Source organism: Podarcis cretensis (genome assembly GCF_951804945.1).
Source record: "Podarcis cretensis genome assembly, chromosome: 11".
Classification (NCBI taxonomy): Eukaryota; Metazoa; Chordata; class Lepidosauria; order Squamata; family Lacertidae; genus Podarcis; species Podarcis cretensis.
Window position 1 is genome coordinate 54,630,736 of NC_137180.1, and position 26,376 is coordinate 54,657,111.

Below are 26,376 nucleotides of genomic sequence, written 5' to 3' on the forward strand. Positions count from 1 at the left end.
TGCTTCTTTCGCAGGGAATCTGGGGCAGGGTTTCTAACGGTGACCTAAATGTCTCAGGAGATTGACATGTGGAAAGAAGATCCTTCAGATTACTGAGATGGTGTAAGTGGACTGCTTTGCACATTTCCAATGAGCTTTACAAATGCAAAGTATTATTATTTCATTCCAACTGAATTACACCTGTCTCAATAAAAGGAAGATAGGCAAGGTGTTCTTTAAATACTATCCCAGATGTAGGGTTCTGTTATTCCCTGATTAAACCATTTGTACGTGTAAAGATTCCCCCTCCTCTAAATAAAATAAAATACTGCTTTTCTTTCACTGCCTCCATTTCCCTTTTAGCAATCTTTTAGTGTGTTTTTTTGTACCAGGTACAAAATGTGATTGCCACATTTACAATATTCTTTTAAAAGCTTCCTCTGTTTGACAGCCAATTCCCCCCCTTCTCCCAGTTGCTTTGGGCAGTCACTTCGCACAGTATTCATTTTTCCTGTATTTTTATTCTTAAAAAAAAATAAAAAATAGCAGCATATATTGGCATCCCCATTGGCAAATGGTTACTATCAGTGCAAACAGTGACAGACATTTAATTGCGTGATTTATTGTGTCTCTCTGTAACCGCAGATTCCTTTACAGTTCATACATCTATAAATGAGATGGTGCAACAGTTTTAGATTATCCCACTGTAACACGAAGGCTTACACATCAAGCCTTAAACTGACAAACACCATTTAAAAGCGGGGTGGAGGGGGAGAGATTCCGATAGGCCTGCCGTTATCTGTTCCGTTATCTCATTCGAAAATAATATACTCTCCTTTATCAGGATCTTTGTGATGGAAATGTAAAGCTATGATGTATGCCTCTGCACTGCTGCTGCCTTCCGAGGGGGATAAACCACATTCTTCTTTCTCCGCCTCTGGGTCCATAGAAATGCAAGCTTGCACCGTCTCAAATAAAGTCTTTTAGCATGAGCTGCAATTATTGGCATGCAGCCTATGTGTTTTTCACTACATCAAGCATGGGGAACCTGAGGCCCTCCAAAGGTTGTTGGACTTCAATTCCCATGGTCATGAACTGGAAGGGCAGTGGGGTGGCGAGTAAGAAGATCTCCACAAGGGGTGCAGCTGCGACTGGGACCCCCCGTGGCAAGCCGGGGATGGGAAAGGATGGATTGGGTTTCTGGAAAATACCCTTAAGAAGTTTTCATCCCAGCCATACTGATAACTTTCTATTGCCTCAGAGAAAGTGGACTGCAAACATTCCACACAACACCATGTCCTCCATTCAGTATCCAAGCCTTCACCACCACAAGTGCAACACAATATAGAATCTATATTACATTATAGACTAATCTCAGAATGACTTTTCTGTTTTTCTCTCGCTCCCAAAGTGCAATGTTTACTCCTGACTAATGTATCAACAGTAAATGCTGTAGCCAGCAATTATGCAATAAATAAAGGAAAATATAAATAAATGTTTGAACAATCTCATAATCTTTCTCTTAGACACCACAAATTATCCAGCCCAACAGAGCAAGTTCCTCACAATCAAATTGGTGAACCTGATTCTGACCTCACCATTATTTAAATCGCAAGGCATGTCGATTGTCTACACCTGATTTGCATAGCTGTAAAACCAGAGGAGCAGTCATCAGAATATGACCCAAAATTGTTTGTTTCTGATAATTAAAATCCACTTAATGTTCCACCCCAGGGATTATTATAATATAGTCAAGTGATGTTTTTGTGTCTTTGGTTAATTGAGGACAGCAGGTGGCGCTGTGGGTTAAAGCCTCAGCGCCTAGGGCTTGCCGATCGAAAGGTCGGCGGTTCGAATCCCTGCGGCGGGGTGCGCTCCCGCTGCTCGGTCCCAGCGCCTGCCAACCTAGCAGTTCGAAAGCACCTCCGGGTGCAAGTAGATAAATAGGGACCGCTTACCAGCGGGAAGGTAAACGGCGTTTCCGTGTGCGGCTCTGGCTCTGGCTCTGGCTCTGGCCAGAGCAGCGATGTCACGCTGGCCACGTGACCCGGAAGTGTCTCCGGACAGCGCTGGCCCCTGGCCTCTTAAGTGAGATGGGCGCACAACCCCAGAGTCTGTCAAGACTGGCCCGTACGGGCAGGGGTACCTTTACCTTTTACCTGTGGAGTTTTGTTAATATTCTTTTTATTCAGACAACATCAGCATTTCCCAATATTTCCATCTATTTACTTTTCAACAAATAAGATTATTTCCCAGATTGGACCAATCTATAGCTCCTCCCCACCCACTGTAGTCAAATACAAATATTCAAGTCATAGCTTTCCTTCACAATCTACTTTGCATTACCTCTCCAGCTATGTGAAAGCAATCTTTTTCCACTTAGACCAATGTACCCAAGGGGCCAAGAGATAAATCTTGTTTGTTTACATGATCTGCATGCATTTATGATTATTTGAAATGGCATACATCAGTATCGGCTTGCAGGATTCAGAAAAGAGAACATGCTGATTGGATGAGTGTATAGTTAAAGGGTTGATGCTTTTGAATTATGGTGCTGGAGGAGACTCTTGAGAGTTCCATGGACTGCAAGAAGATCAAACCTATCCATTCTTAAGGAAATCAGCCCTGAGTGCTCACTGGAAGGAGAGATCCTGAAGCTGAGGCTCCAAGACTTTGGCCACCTCATGAGAAGAGAAGACTGCCTGGAAAACCCTGATGTTGGGAAAGATTGAGGGCACAAGGAGAAGGGGACGACAGAGGACGAGATGGTAGGACAGTGTTCTTGAAGCTACCAGCATGAGTTTGACCAAACTGCGGGAGGCAGTGGAACACAGGAGTGCCTGGCGTGCCCTGGTCCATGGGGTCACGAAGAGTTGGACACAACTAAATGACTAAACAACAACAATAGTTAAAGGGTAGCCAAACATGGCATCTATCTAGTAGACTGGAGTTGGTCTGGCGAAATCGAAGTTCAAATCCCAGCTGTGAAACTCTATGTGACAATAATAATAATAATAATAATAATAATAATAATAATTTTTATTTTTATCCTGCCCTACCCGGCCAAAGCCGGGCTCAGAGCGGCTAACATCATATAAATAAGACAATATGCATAATACAATATACAATATGCAAATAACATTCAACATTCATTAAAACAATATAGAATAATATTAAACACCAGTATTTCAGGATTAAACATGAATCCACTCTTAACAGTTACAGTAAGTGATTTCTAAACTCTATTCAATAAAACAACAGCAAGCCACAGTGCACAACATAATACAAGACAAAAGGAGAACCAGAGACTGGAGGGTGGGGCAAGGCAGGTGGAAAGAGTGTCAATCACTTATGAACTGGAGATATATGAGCTGCCCATGGCTTATGTTAAATTGGGTCAAAAATAAACCAAGCACCATAATCTCCTCTACCAGCTTCCCAAACCACCTACCCCAGGCTTCCTCAACCTCAGCCCTCCAGATGTTTTTGCTCTACAACTCTCATGATCCCTAGCTAGCAGGACCAGTGGTCAGGGATGATGGGAATTATAGTCTCAAAACATCTGGAGGGCCGAGGTTGAATAAGCCTGATCCTACCCAGTATGAACTGGGCCACAACTGAGTTCAGCAATAGGAGCACTTCTGCGAAGGATAAAATGAGACCAGCATGATCTCATTTGAATTCAAAAATCTGCAGTTAAGGATTGGCTTTTGATCCAAGATTCATACCTTTTGATTTATTTATTTTTAAAGTGCATTGATTGTCATATTATGTTTTTACATAGTAATGATTATAACATGGTATTTTTTTAAAAAAAAGAATGTGACAAGCCATGCAAGCACTTTATATCTAGGAAGTACCAGAACCAGGAAAACAATTTTATTGGATTTAGCCATATGCACACATTTACTTAATGATCCTTACAACGGCGCCTTTCCACTCTAAGTACAGTTTGCAAAATCACTTGCGACACTCTTTTCTTAAGGCAGAGGAAGTAGCCACAGGGGAGTGGGGTGGGGGATGTAATGAAGTCATTTTGTTTTCTATGGAAGGAACGTAAGGCACCATTCTGACTATTTCCAAGCAGCGGGGAAACACTTCATAAAGGCATTGCCCCCCGCCCCCAGCTCCTGTAAAAATGATGTGTGCAGCAAGCAAGCATTTCAGGAGAGTCAATGGATGTGATTATTTCCTGCATCAGCGTTGCTTCTTGGGCTGTGTTGTCATGGCAAGGGAATCAAGCATAGCAGTTGACTCTACAGAATGGTCACTATCAGAGTGGATTGAGAAGCAGAGGAGAGGACTTCAAGTTAACACTAAAGGGTGTTAAAAGCGTTTGCATGCCTTATATCTTGGTAATCCTCACAGCAAGCTAGTAAGGTAGCAATTCACAGTGGGGCAGCCTGTTGACCAGTTACTGGAGGGGAGGAGACCCACAAGGGTACACAAAGATGCTCAAAATTATTATCTAGGCTCAACACATTTCAGCTGAAACCTTTGCCAGGTGTATTGGGTGATGGGGAACCTGTGGACTTGCAGATGCACTTGTTGGACTGCAACTCCCATCAGCCTCAGCCACCATGATCCACGGGCAGGGATGATGGGACATGTAGCCCAAGAACATCTGAAAGGTCACAGGTTTCCCATCCAGTGGGAAAGTCCATTGATTTCAATGGGTCTGTTAGGAGTATGAGTAACGCTGAGTTTCACCCATTGTAAAATAGATATTAAGAAATAAAATGAAGGCCTCTTCCTTCCCACCCTTTCTTCTTTTCCACCCATGGCCCCATTTAGCTCCTGACAGCAGCCACAATGAGATGCCTCCCACACTGAACAGATGTCATCTGAAAAGCCTAATCAACAAAGGATCTGTGTGGTTGCAGAGGTGTATATAGGGTTTGATGGAATTATTCTGAAAGATCACCAAGCAAGGTGCAATTTGTTGAAGACGACTTATCATCAGCAGAGCTTGTGGCATTCTTATTATCCTCATCCAAAAGGGAAAAGAAAGAAAGGCAAACTGTATCATCCCTTCAATTTAAAGTATGTATGTTGGAGAAGCTTTGTCACAAAGCAGGATGAATGGAATGTTATATATCAGGTGTGCACTGGCAGGGGCTGATGGGAGTTGGAGTCCAAGTTTTGGAGGGTACCATATTGGTTACCGTTATTTTATACCATGAGATCACATCTTCCATGCCATTAGAGTCATGAAGCATGCCTGGAGAGGCAGAAATAGATTCTGCTAAACTCACCAGCACAAACAGGAATGTTTTTTTGTTTTACAGATGTATCACTCCCTCAAAATGGGGGGGGGGGAGAGAGAGCACTGAAATGTCATTTCTGACTGTTAACTTACTCATAAAACTGCCAGCACAAAAAACAAATCTACTCACATGAATGTGTAGCATAGGAAGATACAGCAGCAATAGAGCTAGACTTCAGCTAAAAGCTCAGTGTCATTTCCCAGATGTGCACAGTCTCCTTTTAATCTAAGCCATAAGAGAACTTCTCTGGGAAATGGCATTTGAGTTACAATACATCTGAGCACTACAAGCTTGGGCACATTTATATTTCTAACCAAGTAGTTCTGAACTACTGAATAATTCTGAACTCTAAAGAAGCAGAACCAAAACAGACCAGCTGGGATGTTTGGTCTGGAATGGGTTTCTTTCTGAGCAGAGCTCAACAGCTGACTACTGGATAAACCCACCACTGACTACTGGATAAACCCACATATGGTTGTTAAGCAGAGGCTTGACAACCATATGTGCGGAGTGCTCTGATGGTGTTTCCTGCCTGGCAGAGGGTTGGACTCGATGGCCCTTGTGGTCTATTCCAACTCTATGATTCTATGATTCTATGATCCTATGCTCCCTTCACTAATGCTAATGCAATGGCAAAGCAACTGAAAATGAAGAAGCAATAATATTTGACACAGGAAGGATGGGGTAAAAATCAGGCTACTCAAAGATAATGGGGAAATTTTGATCTTAAGAACCAGATGAATTGATATAGCCATTCAGGAATATCATTGGAATAGTTCATTAAGACTTTCCTCCATTGCAGTACAATAACTGATAAGTCAAATCCATCTACCAGCCTTTATGAGATGGTTATAGATGATGCAGACAGCTACAGAAATGAGAGGAGGATGAAAACTCTATAATATTATTGTAAAGCAGTAAAGGGACCCCTGACCATTAGGTCCAGTCGCGAACGACTCTGGGGTTGCGGCACTCATCTCGCTTTACTGGCTGAGGGAGCCAGCATAGAGCTTCTGGGTCATGTGGCCAGCATGACTAAGCCGCTTCTGGCAAACCAGAGCAGCACATGGAAACACCATTTACCTTCCCTCCAGAGTGGTACCTATTTATCTACTTGCACTTTGACATGCTTTCGAACTGCAAGGTTGGCAGGAGCTGGGACCGAGGAACAGGAGCTCACCCCATCACGGGGATTCGAACTGCCAACCTTCTGATCAGCAAGCCCTAGCCTCTGTGGTATAGACCACAGCACCACCCACATCCTCCTTGTAAAGCAGTGGTGGAGCTCAATTAGAATCATGACTTGGTGCCAATCCCAAAGAATATCTGATCATTTCAGAAAAGCTAATGGGCCTCCTATTGGATGGAATACATATTGCAGAACCAAAACAATGCCAGCCACTATATCTACAGATTCTTTTCCATACTCCCCTGTACCGATCTCAGGTTGGGATTCACACAAACACATTTGTTACTTTATGCCTGTGACATTAAAGAGGTGATTTGTAGAAGAGGCATGGCGCCTCCAACAATGTGAGCAGAACTTTCACACCTGACATCACCTCAAAACACCAAATACTTCTCAATGGAGGCAATTCACACATCCAGTTGAATGTCATTGAGCGATAGGTTGCCAAATGATGAGCTATTGAGTGATATAAAACGCAAGTGTGAGTTAGCCATCAATAGTGGCATCTACCTCGTGAGCTGCAGATCTTGTTTAATTAGAAGACTTACTCAGTTCAAACTCCTACAGACTTCCAGGGAAGGTTTTGTTACATCCGCAGACTGGAATGTCTCATACGATGAGTAGGGTAACTTTCTACATAGCTCTATGCTGACTAACATCTCAGTCTAAAACACAAGCCCAGAAATTAAGATTGGATCATTAAACTCCAACTGAGGCAGCTGGTACTCAAGAAAACAGAGGAGATCTGAACTCAGCTCAGATCATAAAAATGAACAACTCTGTGGAAGTAAACAGTGAAACTCTGTTCTGCTCATCCCACATATTAAGTTTAATTTCAAAGGAACTCTTCCAAAAACCCAAACCCTGAAGGTATATTATTACTGCAATTGAATCTTGTAGCAGGTTTGTAGACTTCTCTGAAGCTGTTACTCTGGAGCAGGGAACTTTAGGATTGCAGGGTTAATGGTGCATTTTTTGTTCTCCTTTCTCACAACAATAAAGTGAAACTGCCTTACTAGAATTCCTATTTTACAGACTGGAGTTTGTGACCAATAAATAATGACCAACGTCTCCTGCCATGCACCCACACCCCAAACCACCCAATTTGAACCTATGTCTATGTCACAGAGTAGTCCTGTGCCGGCCCCCGTGGCATAATGGGGTGGGATCCATGCTCTTCCCTAAGCAGCACAAGCCCCAACTTTCCGGCAACATTAAACCGAATGCACGGTGACTTGCCCAAGTCATACAACACGTGTGGCAGCTCCCACCACTCCACAACACAAAGGGCAACTCTGCCTGCGTGTGAAATGGATGCTATGACAGACCACTGTTGATTTATATTGCACCACTTGCCGAGAATATGATTGCTCTCCTGCCCAGACACCAGGAGGTTCTCTGGCAAGGCGATGCATCCCTCTCTTTGACTCTGCACCATAATAAGGAAGTGCGGAAGGAAAAGGGATTAAGGGTAAGAACGGGCGGGGATCTTCCTTCCACTTTCAGACAAAGGGGTCCTGAGCATTCACTTCCCTCTGAACCCCGAAGTACCCACTATTGTGCGGCACACAGGAGAGGGTTAAATGCAATCCGTAAATGCAGGGGGGTGATCCCCCCCAAAAAAAACCCGATCATTTCTTTATCATCTGCGTTTCCAAACTGCAGAGTGGAGCACACCCAGTCATGCTCAGGACCCTGTGTGCACTAGACACTCTCGCTTCTGGCCCGTGAAATGGATGGAACCTCGTTTGTGTGGCCGGCTTGTTCATTTGTGTTTTGTAGGGAAGCATCCTTTAGGCACCTTGGAAACAATAGGAAGGGAAGAGGAAGAGAAAGGACTGTGTGAAAACGAGAAAATAACGTTTATTTCTCTTGTAACGCCAACGCTGAGCCGTGCTCATTTTCGGAAAGAAAGTTTAAAAGGAAACACACACGCGAATCTTGCATCTCCGAAGCAGCGCTGTGCTTTAGCTAGAAAGGGGGTAAAGGACAAAGCTACATTGTGCCGCAGATCTGTAAGCCCTTTGTTACCCATCAACAAAGTCTTTAAATGCCCTGCTGAATGGGAATTTCACCAAGCGGCAAACTGGCTACTTGGCCTTAATAAGGGCACCTCCTACTGGTCCTTTCATGGAGCGAAATGCTGCTTTCTTCCTGATCAGTCCCCTGCTAGGATGCTGAAGGGGGGAGAAAATAGCTCCCGGAGGAGGGGAGGGGGAGACATTCAAGCAGATGAGCGGCTTGCCTTTGGCCTCTGCCCATTCAAGTGGCGCCCAAAGCTGCGCGTAAAACAAACAGCCCTGGGCCAAAATTTGCCTACAGGTGAAACGAGGGGAGAGGGAAACTTTGCCTGGTCTTGACGTACAGAAACCCAGCAGCAGCCGCCCTGCCCCGTCGCCACAGCAGTCAAGCGTGCACAGAAAGCGTGGGCCACAAAGGCGGGAGGAGAAAGACCTCAGCAGCAGCAGGGAGCCAAACATGCAACGCCAATTCCTCCGAGGCGGCGAGCAAAACGTACCACCAAAATCCACAGCAAGAAGGACCGCCTTTCATGACTCCCCTTTTCACTCCCGAGCACCACAGCGTGCTACACCTCTTCTGCTCGTCCTATAACCCGACCCCATCCTCCAGTGCCTTCCCCGTGAGCAGATATGTGTACATATACCCGCACCCACCCACCCATTTCTGTCCTCAGCCGGCAAAGATGCTTTGCAAGTCCATCATCTTTTCAGAGAAAGAGCATCACACCAACATGTTTCCATGCGCCATCCGTTCAGCCGGGAACTCGGGAGAGACGCCTATTCATTACCCCATTCTGGCTGTCTCCAGCGCGCCTTGTGTGTGCATAGCGCACAGACACACGCACGCGCGCGCACCGAAAGAAATGAGCCTCGATGCATTTAAAAGGAGCTTCTTACGGTTCACCTGTTAAGCCTTAGACAATCAGCGGAAGCGTTATCTTTCTTGGGCCCCTCTAAAGGATGCCATTTCAAATATTTGCAAGCGACCGAATGACACCGGAGCAGAGTAAACTTTTCATTCTGCATTAGGCTGAAATGTTGCATTTTTGTACATTGGTGGGGTGGGGGTGTCATGTTCGCTTCTGTTCTGGGTGGGGTGGGGTGAGAGAAATCAGCATGCATTGTTCATCAGTGGCTTATATGACACTCCTAAGGTACGGCTGGATTCGTAGAACGTGATCCGCTCCTTCCAAGATTGCCTGCTAATGAAATGCTACTGTTGATCATCCAAAGCAAAGCAAAGGACCGCTGGAAGAGAACGTTCCCCCCCCCTTGCCATCACACACCAGTCCCCAAGCCCTATTCGCTGCAAATGGCACCACTACTTTCCTCAACACTTCCTGAGAAACCTCTCGTTTCGTTCCAGGGTTTTATTTTATTTTATTTACCCTGTTCTTTCATCTCCAGCTCTTCTCAGTCTCCTGAGAAACGCTGAACAACACCATATCGCTTCCCTCTCCTCTCCGATTCAGCAACGCGACCAGCTTTCCCATTTTTAATTAGAAAAATGTGTCTGCCAAGTGCAAAGAGAGGCGTGCCCTCCAGAATATCAATCAAATGGAGTTTGGAGACACTCTACGTGAAATGTTTCCTTTTTTTCTGCACACTCTACCTTACGGACAACCTCTTGCATTCAATATAACAAGAGGAACAACCCCCAAAAAAACACAACCCCATAATTTCTAAAGCTGGTGATCTCTCAGCCCGGAAGAGCAAACCGCTAAGCAGAACAGAAAAATCACACCATCATCACTTTCTGCTATATTTCCCTTTCGATTGGAGGCTTCCTTCCATTCTGACTGAATTTTCCTTAATAAAGACCAAAAGAGGATCTTCTTAATGGACTTCCCTGCCCAAGTCTCTCGCAAAGCTCACAGCAACTCATCCAGCTAGAAGGCTGTTCAGGCAGCACGAAATCACAAATCTGCAAGCATCTCTTTGAACTGTCCTGCTTCATCCATTAAAGCCAAAAGGAAGAAGGGAAAAGCAGGAGGAGGGTTGGAATAAACCCACAAATGACTTACCAGTGACTGTAAGGTCCAGAGTGATGACAAAGATCCCAAACAGCAGGAAAGCCAGTTTTGGTACCCAAACACATCCAAGGCTATTCTCCATATTTCAACCCACACCTAAGCGATATTTGGGTCCGGATCACACAGGCAACAATCCCGGCACGTCTCCACAAGCCGCTTCGGTCTCCTCCCTTTTCGATGGGGTGGTCGTGGGGTTCCCTTAGCTTTCCCCCCCGCCACGGGCAAGGTAAGTGGGTCGGAAGGCAGAAAAAGAAAAAGAAAAAGTTAAATGTAGTCCCCAAGCCAGGAAATGTCCAGAAACTAACGAGGAAAAAGAGGTGAGGAGAGGAAAGGGTCTCCCAGCGTTTGAAAACCATCCATAGGCGCGCGCGCATACAAAAATCCTGCAAAAAAATCAAAAAGCCAAGGAAGGCGCATCAAAAGCGTCGGGGCTGCTCCATCTCTGCTGGTGTACAAAGTAAAACGCAATCAGAAACGCCGACGATCCCGTGCAAGACCAAACAGCTGGGCTAGTATTGGTAACAGTGTTATTATTCCTCCTTCTTGGCTCCGCAGATGTTCGCTGCGGGGAGGGTGGCAGAGAGAGGGGCGGAGAAGGGGGAAGGATGCGATGGTCTCTCACTTGTTACTGGTGCTGTCCACCAGCAGTATGTGAGAGGGAAGAGTTAGAGCTGTAACGTCCATTGATCCGGAGAAGTGGAGGGCTGGGAGGGAAAACGTGGAGAGCGGAGAAAGACGCCGACTGGATCGGGGGAAGAAAAGACTCTGCTTGGGGAGCGCGAGCGAGCGAGAGACAGACTGGCGAGAGGGAGAGAGAGAAAAAGGCAGTCTGCTTTGCCTCCAGCAGCTGTATTTGCTGAGCCTACATATGAATGAGCAGGGATGCCCTCTGTAGGCAAAGCGTGGGAAGTCACTTTTCTCAATGGGCCTTAGTAATACAGCCCAGACACACGGCTGGTTGCAGTTAGGCTGGGCTGCGCCCACCCCCGTGGGTGGGAAACTTTGCTTTGGCTCACTTGGTTCAGTGTTCAGGAAAATCTCCCGAAATACTTTAAAGCAAGAATTGCACATCTATGTGCATGGAAGTGTGCATGTAATTATTATTATTATTATTATTATTATTATTATTATTATTATTATTATTATTATTATTTAGCAGGGCAAAGCAGTTTGTGTATTGCTTGTCCCTTTATGGGTTTGCTTGCTTAACCATCAGGATCCCACCTTTCTCTAACAGAGACTAGAGCTGGCTTAGGATGCAAAACCAAAAGGCCATCTCCCATTTAAAACAGTTTACAACAGGGGTGCCAACTTGAATCAAATATTGGGGGGTGGCAGGTAAGCTCCGCCTCACATAATTGATCACATGATGTAGTGCATCAACTTTGGGGAGGGCCAGCCCCCTCAACTTTGCGGAGGACAAAGACCCCCTCGGGCCCTAGGAGTTGGCTCCTACAGTTTACAATATAACACAAGCACAGGAGTGGGTTTTTTAAAGGCACAAGGAAATTTACAGGAGCAGAAAGTAATATCAATGCAGGCCAAACACTTTAAATGTATTTTGATGTATTTTTAATCTTTGTTGGAAGCCTCCCAGAGTGGCTGGGGAAACCCAGCCAGATGGGCAGGGTACAAATAAATTATTATTATTATTATTATTATTATTATTATTATTATTATTATTATTATTTAAAAGCCCACATTTTTGTTCAGAGAGCAGTGAGTACAGGCTTTTGGAGTGGGGTGATTCCACAGAATATATATATATATATCTCACATTTCCCACCTACTATTCTTCAGAAAATGTGAAGACAGACGATCAACAGGGTCTCAGTTGTGGAATTAGGTGCCTGGGGAGACTTATAAGGAAGTAGTCCTCCAGATATCCAGGTCCCAGACCAGCCTGGTGCCTTCCATATGCTTTGGACTACAGCTCATCTCATTGTTGTCCATTGGCCCTACTGACTGGACAGAAGGGAATTGGACTCTATCAGAAGAACCTGAGTTTTGGAAAGGCTCATCCAAACCATTCAGGACATTCACAGATGAGACAATCAATCACTTTGATGGGAGCCCAGTGGTGGGGGCTGCCCATTTAATCTGGTGGGGTGGTCACACGAGCCATTTCTCTCTCACACACATCTACACATAGCAACACTTGATGCAGACACTTTTTCATGTGACACAGGCAACAAGGTCTATGGTCTGGAAGATGGAGAATAAAAGAGCTGGAGAAGGAGGGCATTTCTGTACTTCCTAGTCACCAAGCAGCTCAGGAGCTGCTCAGGGAATAGGAAAAGACCCCTTTTCCCCTGAGAAAATTACACCCTTGAGAGTACAAGAATGTGCTTGAAGCTGTTTGGAGGAAACAATTCTGAACATGCTCAGAACAGGTCCCAGGTTTACCTAACAGAGACTGGTCTGTTAAGGCAAAAAGGGCTCAGCCCCACCAAATGAAATGACCAACGGGTGTGTGTTTTTTAAGTCCTCTTCTCCATCTCAATGCCACACTCTTTCCTGCCCAACACATCCTTCCACAATCCACTTCAATGGAAAGAGAGTTCAGGACACTTTTCTGTCAATATCCCATTCACTGGCCAACCAGCTCTCTGCAATTGGTGGGGGAGTGCCCCATGCACCCCAATAGACCAGCCACCATTGCACATGAATGATGGTGCTTTATAGGGCAGCAGCAATAAGAGACGCCTCTGTCCCAAGGTGCTTACAACCCACATTACAACAAAGAGGGAGAGAGGGAGCAAAAGGTGAGAGAAGATTCAACAAGGATTGGAGAAGCACAAATGCAATTCACATGCTTAGCTTAAGATTTAGTTCAGTGAGATAAAAACATCCTTGTCTATGTCTACAGATTTGTATGCTTAATTTATGGATCACAGTTGCTTTTTCATCCCAAAGGTGAGGGCTATAGCTCTGTGACAGAGCTGTCCTGGGTTCAACCCCCAACATCTCCAGGTAGGACTGGGAGACAATCCTGCCTAAAGTCATATAGAGCTGCTGCCAGTCTGTGTCAACAATACTGGTCTAGATGGACCAGTGGTCTGACATGGTATAAGGCAACTTTCTATGTTACTGAGCGACTCAAGGTTGACATGCAGAAGACGCCTTTGCAATAAAGCCAGTCCAAACTATCCACCAACCTAACAAAAATAAAATAAGGGTTGTATCCAATAGTTGGTTGGTTGAGCTTGATGAATGCTACTTTACACAATGAGCTGCCCCCCAAAATGGCTTACAGCAAACATTCAAGAACATCAAAATACAGAGCATTGGAGGTACAGTCAAACCTCAGTTCCCAAATGCCTCTGTTATCGTACGTTTCAGCTCCCAAATGCCAAAAACCTGGAAGTAAATGATCCGGTTTTTGAATGTTTTTCGGAACCCAAACGTCCAACATGGCTTCCGCTTGCAAGAAGCTCTTGCAATCAATCGGAAGCCGTTCCTCAGTTGTCGAATGTTTCGGAAGTTGAACAGTCTTCCAGTACAGATTACATTCAGATTATGTTCCAGTACAGATTACGTTCGACAACCGAGGTTTGACTGTACAAATATGCCAAATACAAAGCCTGTCAGTGGATTCAAAAAACAACAATTTAGCAAGCACAGAATGAATTCAATTTTTTTTTTAAAAAAAAAAAAACAGTCTAGGCTTAAGTACATAAATACAAACAATACTAGAGCTTACAGACAAAGAGGCACATGAGTGCCTCAAGCAAAAGGAATCCTGACCACACTGTGATTGTTGTGTTGCAAGATTTTACCATTGCTCACGTGCTTTTCGGTGCTCTCAGTTGCATGAGCAGAAATAACGCCATTCGCACAGTGACTTCATTGACTGCAAAATTGTAATAAAACCTGCATCAGCAGCTGATACTTCCAGGAGGCTGGGGGAGAAACTTACCACCATTGCCCTCCCTGAAATCTGCATTTTGTGGCTGTCAGCCTCCTCTGGAGGAGTTATATGGGAACGCTTTTGTATGTCATCTAGCCTGGTAGGAACCCCTTCCAACTGAACTGTATTTAAGCAAGGTTCCTTGGACCAGTGCCAGAAACTTTATTGTCACTCAAGACCCGCTTTGCAACCTGTTCAGTACCTGTGAATGTTTGTGTACAGCAGAGTAAGCAGCACTAATCACAAACTTGGCTGCCATGCAGATGTGACGGTGGCTGCCAGCTGCTTTGATCTGTGGGCCTTCAGAGCAAAGAGGAGGCATTCATCATTACCTCTTGCCCTCTGGAAGCCCAGGCTGCATTGCAGATCTTTGGCTGCATTTGAAAGCTTTTTTTAAAAAAAAAAATGTGGGTGAAAAAATGCTCTAATACAAATTCTTATGAACACAGGGATGCTTTAGGGATCAGACAAATACACGGGGAACATATCTCTCAATAACCAATGACTGAATCATTTTATTTTCAGGCCGCCTTTCCAAAGTTAAAACCATGCTCAAGGCAGTTTGCAACATATAGCATAGCTACAAACATAACCAAGGGAAATTATGGGCTAGTTGTTCCTATTTTTCTTACGCATTTTGTGGTTTTTATATTGTAATTCTATGTTGTATACTGGTAAAGTGTACTGCCCTGAGATCTACGCATGAAGGGCTGTATACAAATTTAAGAAATAAATAGAATAAAAATAGGCCTAAACAATAAACGAAGCATCAACAGGTACACAACCAAATTAAACAACTTCCATATAAATCATAAGATCCAAAGTAAAGGTACAAAAACAATTGCAACAACAACCTCCCACCCAACCAAAACCCTCTAAACAATGCCCCAACTTCTATCTAAAGTTTCAGGTTCAAAAGCAGTATACTGTTTGAATACTTGCAGGAAAACACCACTCTACAATAATATGTAGATCAGAACCAGAAATCAGATTGGGGAAGTGCTGTAGCTTAGTGGTAGGGATTCTGTTTCATATACAGAAGGTCCCAGGTTCAGTCCCCAGCATCTACAGGTAGGACTGAGAATGTCCACTATCTGAAACCTTGGAGAGATGTTGCCAGTCACTGCAGAAAATATTGAGATAGATTAACCAACAGTCTGACTCGGGATAGTAAAGGTAGAGGGACCCCTGACCATTAGGTCCAGTCGTGGCCGACTCTGGGGTTGCGACGCTCATCTCGCTTTATTGGCCAAGGGAGCTGGCGTACAGCTTCTGGGTCATGTGGCCAGCATGACCAAGCCGCTTCTGGCGAACCAGAGCAGCGCACGGAAACGCCGTTTACCTTCCTGCCGGAGCGGTACCTATTTATCTACTTGCACTTTGACGTGCTTTCGAACTGCTAGGCTGGCAGGAGGTGGGACCGAACAACGGGAGCTCACCCCGTCGCAGGGATTCGAACAGCCGACCTTCTGATCTGCAAGTCCTAGGCTCTCTGGTTTAACACACAGTGCCACCCGCGTCCCTCTGACTCGGGATAAGACAGTACAATTCCTATGCTGGAGAATAAGGCATCTTTAAAAGCTCAGCTGGAAGGAAGAAGGATGGCAGTACTGAAACACAATAAAACGCTTGCTGTTAGTTTACAACGATTTCTAGCTTTGTGCTATTCATTCATTCACCATTTTATTTATGTGCCGTCTTTCCATAGTTAAAACGATGCTCGAGGCGGCTGACAACATGACAAGATTTATGTAATTACCCACATAACAAAAGTAATAAACAAGAAATAAAACACATCAAAAGGTACACAACCAAATGGAAAACAATTTCCACATAAATCATGAAATCTAAAACTAAGAATACAACATTAATATAAATCACAATTTAAAATGACATAGATAAAAAAATAAAAGCAATTTAAAAAACAAAAACAAAAACAGAACCCTCTCTGCCCAGCAGCAGCAGCAGCAGCAGTCCTTTATGGAGCCCCAAGCCAGGTGGAGAGAAGGAGGGCAGGGCCCTTCAGGCTCCCAGCAGCTCAGCTATAATACTAGAAGCAATGTGTGGTGCTACGAGTGGGGTATAGATCCATACAGTGATTGTGAAGCCTGAAAGAGTGTATAAGACAGGCATAGGCAAACTCAGTGCTCCAAATGTTTTGGGACTACAACTCCCATCATCCCTAGCTAACAAGACCAGTGGTCAGGGATGATGGGAACTGTAGTCACAAAACATCTGGAGGGCCAAGTTTTCCTATGCCTGGTGTAAGAGGAAAGATGGAACTGCTTAGAGCTCAAGATCTGTTGGATCTCTCCAACCATGGCTGCAGACAACTGGGGAAGACTTCAAGTGGCGCTCATGAGAAGACATAAGAAGAGCCTGCTGGATCAGACCAATGACCCCTCTAGTCCTGTTCTCACCAGGTGCATGTGGGAAAACCACAAGAAGGACCCCAGCGCAAGAGCTTTGCCATTGCAGCTAGTAGCCATTCACTGCTCTCTCCTCCCTGAATTTTCTAATCCTCTTCTGAAGCCATTCAAGTTGGCAGCCATCACTGTCTTCTGGAGAAGTGAGTTCCATAGTTTAACTACGTTCTGCATGAAGAAGTGATTTCTTTTGTCTCTCTTGAAACTTCCAAAATCCAGCTTCAATGGACACCCACAAGTAAAAGGTAACCCTTTTATTGAATCTTGTAAAGTCCCAAGGTATTGATTTCTTTAATTCCTGCTCACTAACTGCAACGGAGAGGTCTAGATGTGATGCTGTGGTTAACAAGTTTCAGGAACACTGTGTACCAGGCAAAATGAGATCTTTGAAAGAGATGCTTTTTTTTTCCATACAAGAAATCGAAATGAGATGGAATCCTTACAGTTTTTCAGCTGACCCAAGAAGGCTGAGCCAGGCATGTGACTGTGGATAGCTTGCTGACTCATTAATAAGGGATCAGATTGTCCTAGGAGTACATAATTGCAAATTGAGAGGAAGATTGCTAGAAATTAAAGATCTTATATTGGCAAAGGCAACTGAAGTGTGTTAAGCGGCAGAAATCACACAGAGAAGCATAGATTTTCCCTGAGGTTTTTTTGGGTGTCAGGGGGGAGAATGATGGTTTCTAGTAGCTATTGCAGAGTGCAGAGGGGATCCGACTTGAAACCTAAACTTGATTATGTTGAAGAGCAAGCTGAAGTCTACACAGAATGTGGCTGTGTGCATGAACCCCAGCAGCACAGAGCCCATGGGGTGGGCACTGGAGTATGTGCAAAAAAGAGCCAAAATATGGACCACTTTGCTAGAGTCTGAAAGCAAAATCGGAGTGATAAGAAAAAGCTACAGCTGTTCTAGATAAAACACGTGACTTGCTTTTAAAACATAAATAGCAGGGACCAGATTCTTCCCAAAGCAGTTTCCGCACAATACAGCATCATCATAACAAATAATCAATCAGTAACAATAATGGTTTCAATTTAACTGATTTTATTCTGTTGCCTTTTCAGCACCTGCTGAAGACCTTCACCTTTCAACATGCCTTTTCAGTTGAGTTCTTTCCTAGTCTCCTTTTGTATTGGTCATTTCTATTGTTTTATTGCCTCCCTGGGCTCCTTTGGGAGGAAAGGTAAGGCATATGTTGAACTTTTGGATCCCTTCCAGTCAGGATTCAGGCCTCATCATGGGACTGAAACTGCCTTGGTCGCACTGGTTGATGATCTCCGGCGGGCTAGGGACAAAGGTGAGAGCTGTTTCCTAGTTCTGCTGGATCTCTCGGCGGCGTTTAATACCATCGACCATAACATCCTTCTGGACCGTCTTGAGGGGCTGGGAGCTGGGGGCAATGTCATACAGTGGTTCCGCTCCTTCCTCCTGGGCCGTGTTCAGAAAGTGGTGGGGGGGGATGAGTGTTCAGACCCCCGGGCTCTCACTTGTGGGGTGCCTCAGGGTTCTGTCCTCTCCCCCATGCTTTTCAACATTTACATGCAGCCGCTGGGAGAGATCATCAGGAGGTTTGGGCTGGGTGTTCATCAGTATGCGGATGATACCCAGCTCTACCTCTCTTTTAAATCAGAACCAGTGAAGGTGGTGAAGGTCCTGTGTGAGTGTCTGGAGGCGGTTGGAGGATGGATGGTGGCTAACAGATTGAGGTTGAATCCTGACAAGACAGAAGTACTGTTTTGGGGGGACAGGAGGCGGGTGGGTGTGGAGGATTCCTTGGTCCTGAATGGGGTAACTGTGCCCCTGAAGGACCAGGTGCGCAGCCTGGGAGTCATTTTGGACTCACAGCTGTCCATGGAGGCACAGGTCAAATCTGTGTCCAGGGCAGCTGTTTACCAGCTCCATCTGGTACGTAGGCTGAGACCCTATCTGCCTGAGGACTGTCTCGGCAGAGTGGTGCATGCTCTGGTTATCTCCCGCTTGGACTACTGCAATGCGCTCTACGTGGGGCTACCTTTGAAGGTGACTCGGAAACTACAACTAATCCAGAATGCAGCAGCTAGACTGGTGACTGGGGGCGGCCGCTGAGACCATATAACACCGGTCTTGAAAGACCTACATTGGCTCCCAGTACGTTTCTGAGCACAATTCAAAGTGTTGGTGCTGACCTTTAAAGTCCTAAATGGCCTCGGTCCAGTATACCTGAAGGAGCATCTCCACCCCCATCGTTCTGCCCGGACGCTGAGGTCCAGCGCCGAGGGCCTTTTGACGGTTCCCTCATTGCGAGAAGCAAAGCTACAGGGAACCAGGCAGAGGGCCTTCTCGGTAGTGGCGCCCACCCTGTGGAACGCCCTCCCACAAGATGTCAAAGCAATAAACAACTACCTGACATTCAGAAGACATCTTAAGGCAGCCCTGTTCAGGGAAGTTTTTAACGTGTGATATTTTACTGTATTTTTGGTTTCCATGGAAGCCGCCCAGAGTGGCTGGGGAGACCCAGCCAGATGGGCGGGGTATAAATAATAAGTTATTATTATTATTATTATTTTGGAATGCCACTGCCAGTCAGGATAGACTATACTGAGCCACATGGACCATTGGTCTGTCTTGGTATCAGGAATCTTGCAGTTTCCAAAGCCTTCAGACCTTCAGAGAAGATTTGGGGGTGCAAGAAAACTCATCGCCTGAGCAGAACGACACTTCCATTTGTGCAAGGACACTACAACCTTCTATCTCTCTGTATTGTTTTAACTTAAAAGAATATGAATTGGAGAATCAAAGAGATACCACACACACACACGTTTGTTTTAGCTCCACTTCCAGATAAAGTGTTTGTGCTCTGCAGTAGCAAAAATTATGGTATGGGTGGGGCAGTGGGGGGAGAGAAAACTGATTGAATTCACCCTCCGCCAGACAATCACACACAGAGCAACATTCTCTTTAGAATTCTTGCTTCTTTTACCTGCATAGTCTTTTGGAAAACAATTGGATTTCTGCTCCCCACCACCACCACAATCTTATAGTCCAATAAGCTATATTTAACGCATTTCATATTGTGTTCCTGGAGATTATGTGCAATTACTTCCCCCTCTTGTAATTTTGTTCTCTAAAAATCACTACTCCCCTTTCATTTGTTCCAAGAAATGTTTTATACACCTTCGTGAATTTATCCAACTGTGCAACACCTAATTTTAACAAACTCCAATGAAATACTCCTTAAGCATAATTAGAAAATGGGTATATGTTAAACAAAGTGTGAATGCAATTCTCTTTTCCACTTAGACCCCCAAAGCCATTTTTCTTCCACATTATTTAGTTATAGCCTTGACTGATTGTGATGAATCCTGTCTTCCATTTTTCAATATTTCAAAGGTTTCTTGTGTGTCTTAATGGCTTTGCTGCAAATTCAACCCAATATCTAAAGCTGCAATCCTATGCATACTTGCACAAGATTACATTTCACTGAATTCAGCTGGACTTAGTTTGTGAGAACTGAGAAAACATTCAGACAGCAAGCATCAATTCTTTGTTTTGGGATCACAAACTCGCATTTATGAATGTTGGCAAGCCAGGCAAAGTCATTCACAGTTGTCTGGAAACCATGAAAGAATAATAGAAAGCAGCAGGAGGAAATAACCAGAAGAAGAATAGAATTGCAAAGTTGGAAGGGGCCACAAGGATAGTCTAGTCCAACCTCTTGCAATGCAGGAATCTTTTGCCCACTGTGAGGCTCAAACCCAGTTGTGGTTGGCATGTCTGCCTTGAGAAACAATGGAGTGTGCCTTAATGGGTAAAGTCAAACCGCCATGTTAGCAGCACCAAAATGACCTTCCTGGGGTACAACCCTAGGCAGTGTGTATGGAGGTCCTGGGCTGCCCAGTTGAAAACACTCCCCCCCCCGACTCATTAATGTTGTCCAAAGAAAAGCAGAACAATATGTTTGGCACCAGCTTAGCAGCAGGCGTTGCCAGAAAGGCACCATCCAATCACCTTAGGGACTTCATTCCAGATTTGTCTAGGGTTTACTCCTTAGCCCTTTCTTCTCAAGAAGATATCCTACAAGGCACTGGAGGTTTGGGATCAGGTTGACGAGCCCCATCTTCCCAGACTGATAAGCCCCATCTGCCCCTCACTTCCCTCACGTGTCATACTCTACCAGCTGAACTATCCCAGCAGAGGTGATAGCAACAGTGGCTGGTGCCCCTTGGGACCGGTAAGGCAGAAGGCAGGGAGCCCAACACTAGGTAGAGCCAGAGAGGCAGAGTCAACTAATTCTAGCTTTGTCCCCATCCTCCTCTTTGTTGAATTCTACAAGGTGCACACTGAGACTAAAGAGGAAGTATGTGCTGATCCAGGGGGGAGGTTACCGTGGGGCGAGGTCCAGGACCTGAGTCGAAGGTCGGCAGACAGTCCTCCACGGGCGAAGCGGGGTCCACACCGAGGAGCCGGGCAAGGACAGGAACTCTGGGGGAAACAGGACTGGATGCTGGCCGAAACAGCTCTTCAACGACGTTGCTCCCGCAACCTGGGACCAGGCTGACTGGCCTTTATCTTCTCTGAGGCCAGGGGCGGTCCCGGCCCCCAGGAGACCCGCCTCTCCTGGCCTTAAGGCGAGCACTCCTCCTGGGAGAAACCAGTTCCCTTCGCCTCTCTGCCCTGAGTCTCTGCAGTTCAGGAGAGGCTGAAGGGTTACTGGGCCCAGGGGGAGACTCACCTGTAGGCACTGAGTCCTCAACCACCTCCGGAGCCAGAGTGGATTCACCTGGTGCCTGCTCCTGAGGATCCGGCACAGGTGCAGGCGCTTCAGAATCAAGGCCCTGCCCCAGTTCAGCCGGCCCTGGAGGCGGGGACTCCTGTGCAGGCTGGGATTCCTCCGGTTCAGCCTCTGAATCAGATTCCCAAGCCATCACAAAGTAGCTGACAAACAATGTCAACTCCTGGATTGATTGATTGATTGATTGATTGATTGATTGATTGCAAGTAAGAAGGCAGGGAGATGGGGGCTGGCTGAGAGCAGGCTGAGGGTGCTGAGGTTAGTGGAGTGGTGCCCCATTTGGGTGGCAGATGGCTGAGGAATGGGCCACAGGATGGAGACTGGTAGCCAAGACAAGGTTTTAGAAGCAGACACTGTCATACCATGGACAGCTCTGGCACAGCAGATAAGTTGCTCTGGCAATATGCAAACTGTACCAAACCCTTTTATTCAAGGGTTGCCGCTGAATACCAGTTGCTGTGAGTTGCAGGTGTGTTTTCATGGGCCTCTAGTTGACCACTGTGAGAACAGAGTTCTGGACCAGATGGGTCCTTGGTCAGATCCAGCAGGTTCTGCTGGTGTTCTTATGAAAAGCCCCCTGCAACTGATCCCAGACCTCTGGCAGGAGCAATATGCCTCTTCACTGGTGGGAAAGAAGAGAGAGAAAGAAAATGGGTTGCAGGGGACAGAAAGGAGTGGCCTAAAGAGAGAGAGGGGTGATGGGGGTGGAGAAAGAGAGTTGGGGCCTTATCACCCTTTTAGCTCTATCCACACACCCCACTGCCTTCAGCCTCCCCCCAACATGCATCCCAACAGGCAGAGATAGAGATTCCCCTTGAGGGAATGCAGCCCTTGACAGAAAAAAAGTCTCCATCCCTGGATTTAAGGGGTGATCGTTGATTGTTTGAACTGGATTGTTTTTTGGAGGTTGGTTGCTTACATGCTTCTCTGTACAAAAGCAAATTAACTATGCACATCAACAACAAAAAGTCAGGGTTGTCATCTAATCATAGGAACTTAAGAGGCTGCCTTACATTCAGGCAAACTGATGGCCCATCAAGCTCAGTATTGTCTAAACTGACTGGCAGCGACACCCCAAGGTGTCAGACAGGGGTCACTTCCAGCCATACCTGGAGAGGCCAGACATTGAACCTGAAACCTTCTGCATGCAAGGCAGGTGCTCTGCTACTGAACTACATCCCTTCCTCTTCGCTGAAGAGCTAGTTTTCCATGTATAGGCTTCACCCTCCAACACCACCATGGAGAATCAGAATGTTCCATGCCTAAAGCTACAGCGGTACAGTCGCAACACAGCATTACTGCTTCAGTGAGAACACCTTAAAGATAGCGGTTGTTTTGGAAAAAATGGGGGAAGGGGAGAATTGGCCAGCTTAGACTTGGTTACTTGAACCGCTGTTTGTAAATGACTATTTTGTTACATGGAGCAGAAACTTGTCCATTAAAAAAATAAAAAAGGCTGAGGAAAGGAAATGGAATAGCTCCTCGTGTCAAAGTTATAGCTTGAATTTTACATCTGCAGAAAGTCTTGGCAATGTGTCTTCTAGACCCAATCACTGCAAAGAGGTCATTTCTGAGGTCCTGTAGATGGAATTCTCCTACAGTGGAGTTAAAGAACTGGGTGGAGGGAAAGAAAGGACTGGCAGACACCACCAAAAGGGTCAACAGGGCAATGCAGTTCTAAATCTCTATTGAACGATCTTACAGTGCAATGCTATGCATGTCTGCTGCAAAGATTTAAGCCCCATGGAGTTCATCAGCTAGCAATCCTATACATCAGAGGTGGGGGAACTTTTTCAGCCTGAGGGTCAAATTCCCTTCTGAGCAGCCTGTCAGGACCCAAATGCCAATACAGTCATACCTCGGGTTAAACATGCTTCAGGTTGAACATTTTCAGGTTGCGCTCCGCGGCGACCCGGAAGTAACGGAACGGGTTACTTCCAGGTTTCACCACTCACGCATGCGCAGACACTCAAAATGATGTCACACACATGCACAGAAGCAGCGAATCGTGACCCACGCACGCACAGGCACGCAGATGCGGGTTGTGTTCTACTCAGGATGCGAACGGGGCTCCGGAACGGATCCCGTTCGCATCCAGAGGTACCGCTGTAGAGGGAGGCAGAAGCAAAATTAAGCAGAGCCATGCATGTGAATTTTGCATTTCTGCAGTAAGCTAATTTACACACACACACACACACACACACACACACACACACACACACAGTCCAAAATCCAGGCAAGCAAGTAGTATTATTGAAGTTCAAGGGCACCTTCCACTCAGGCAAAAATGCCCAAGGATGACACAAAGCAGAGCTGTGTGTTTGTGTGTGCAGTGGGCTCTGGGGAGAATCTCAAGGCCCGGATTGAGAGGACTGGAGAAGCACCATTTTCACCCCCAGTCACAGGTTGCCCATCCCAGCTATACACTCTCCCGGAAATAATGGTGCTTATTTCTGAATAGGTATGTATAGGATTATGCTGCAGAACTGTGAGTATCTGCAGTCACCAATCTTCCACTCTCAAATTCTGCCACAGAATCAAGTAGGGTCAAATTTTCAATAGAAAATTTCATTCTTCTTCTTAATGCTAAATGCAACTGCCCCCGCTCAAAACATACCTGCTTCTGTTATCCCACTGTTAAGATGAAGGCTAGGTCATTGTCTCCTTCTTTGTTCCTGAATTTATAGCCCACCTTTCTTCCAAAGAGCTCACCCCTTCTCCATAACAACCCTGTGAGGATAACTGGCCCAAGGTTATGGAGAGAGCTTCATGGCTGAGCAGGGATTTGAACCCTGAGTCTCCTGGGTCCTTGTCTGGCATTCTAACCATTACACCACACCAGACCAGCTCTCTTTAGACTGAACCTAGAAGCAAAGATTGGAAGGTGAAGCTTTATCAGGACATGGAGGTAATTAATGTAAGCTGCTAATAACTGCAAATTAAGTTCACTTATGAAAGGCAAATGACGTGGGTGGCGCTGTGGGTTAAACCACTGAGCCTCTTGGGCTTGCCAGTAAGAAGGTCGGTGGTTCAAATCCCCATGACGGAGTGAGCTCCCATTGCTTGGTCCCTGCTCCTGCCAACCTAGCAGTTCGAAAGCACGTCAAAGTACAAGTAGATAAATAGGTACCGCTCCGGCGGGAAGGTAAATGGAGTTTCCATGCACTGCTCTGGTTCACCAGAAGCAGCTTAGTCATGCTGGCCACATGACCCAGAAGCTGTACGCTGGCTCCCTCGGCCAATAAAGTGAAATAAGCGCCGCAACCCCAGAGTCGGCCATGACTGGACCTAATGGTCAGGGGTCCCTTTACCTTTACCTTTATGAAAGGCAAAGCTACAGGGACCAATGGAACAGCCTTAGCCACCATTAGTGGTGCTTTTGACCTATAAAGCCTGAAATGATTCAGGACCACAATACCTCAAGGACTGCTTCTCCCCATATGAACTGACCCAGACCCTGAGATCATCATCTGACACTCTTCTTCATGTGCCTTTTCCATGACAGGTCCAGAGGATGGCAACACGAGAATGGGCCTATTCTGCAGTGGCTTCCCACTGCAGAATGAATTTTTGTGTTTTTACATTGTAAACTTCCCTGTGATCCTCAGATATGGAAATAATAATTATAAGAATGGTTGCCTCTATTTCCTTCAGGGCTGTAGAGGGCTCTGCGCTAAAGCCATCATGCTACACAATAGGCCACTAGTAGGGTGTGGGGGAAGAAGATTGCTTTTGCTTTTGCTCTAATTTTAATGTGAAACAACTTAATTCACATGAACTGAAACACAGCTAGCCTTCAAAATGTACAGTTCTCCAAATTTTGCAATTCAGTTCTGAAAACAGTCAGTGTGTGCAAAAACGTGTATCTCTTGAGAAAGCATGCGTAGGCATGCATATTTTTGTGAAAATTATACCAAAAAGCATTATATTGCGAGAAATTGCATGGAAAGATGTGGGCATGTTAGTCAGCATTGCAAACCAAAAAATGTGTTTCTTAGGATAAATCCAAACAAAAAGAATTGAATGAATTTCCATGAGAATTTTATATATATATATTTTTAATGCAAATTGCTCTAGGAACATTGGGGAAATGAACTCAAGGTTGGAAATAAGGCAAGCTGGGACAAACCAATATTTATTGCTTGGCCCATCCCTAGACACTAGGCAAGGTTGCTCCTTCAAGGAAAAGTTGCTCCCTTTCCTAAAAGGAAAGGGAGTTCATGATGGCTGGGAGTTTGTTAAGAGGGAGATAGTAAAAGCACAACTTCAGGCAATACCAATGAGACGGAAACATGGAAGGTGCCTAAAGAAGCCAGGGTGGCTATCTAAAGAACTTTTAACTGAGTTAAGATTAAAAAAGGATGTGTACAAAAAATGGAAAAGGGGGGAAACCACCAAAGAGGAATTCAAACAAATAGCCAGCACGTGTAGACACAAAGTCAGAAAAGCTAAAGCACAGAATGAACTCAAGCTTGCTAGAGAGGTTAAAAGCAACAAAAAATGCTTTTATGGGTATGTTCGTAGCAAAAGGAAGAACAAAGAAACAGTGGGGTCACTCAGAGGAGAAGATGGTGAAATGCAAACAGGGGACACAGAAAGGGCTGAACCCCTCAATGCCTTCTTTGCCTCAGTCTTCTCCGATAAAGATAACAATGCCCGACCTGAAGAATTTGGAACAAATGATTCAGCAGAGGAAACACAGCCCAGAATAACTAAGGAGATAGTACAAGAATACTTGGCTAGTTTAGATGTATTAAAGTCTCCAGGGCCAGATGA

The 26,376-nt window shown here is 45.4% G+C and overlaps 1 protein-coding gene across 3 annotated transcripts in view; it reads right to left on the reverse strand.

Moving 5' to 3' along the window:
* DCC (DCC netrin 1 receptor) overlaps positions 1 to 11,290 on the reverse strand; it is a gene marked incomplete at its 5' end in the record, with an annotated part of 954,207 nt that extends 942,917 nt beyond the window's left edge. For 2 of the 3 annotated variants that reach the window (XM_079994683.1, XM_079994682.1), the window contains one exon: positions 10,481 to 11,290. In XM_079994683.1, the coding sequence (XP_079850809.1) occupies positions 10,481 to 10,571 (91 nt within the window). Of the gene's footprint in view, positions 1 to 9,844; positions 9,858 to 10,480 lie in introns of those variants that run through there. The other variant, XM_079994684.1, reaches the window with a different exon arrangement.
* Between the last annotated feature and the right edge of the window lie 15,086 nt (positions 11,291 to 26,376).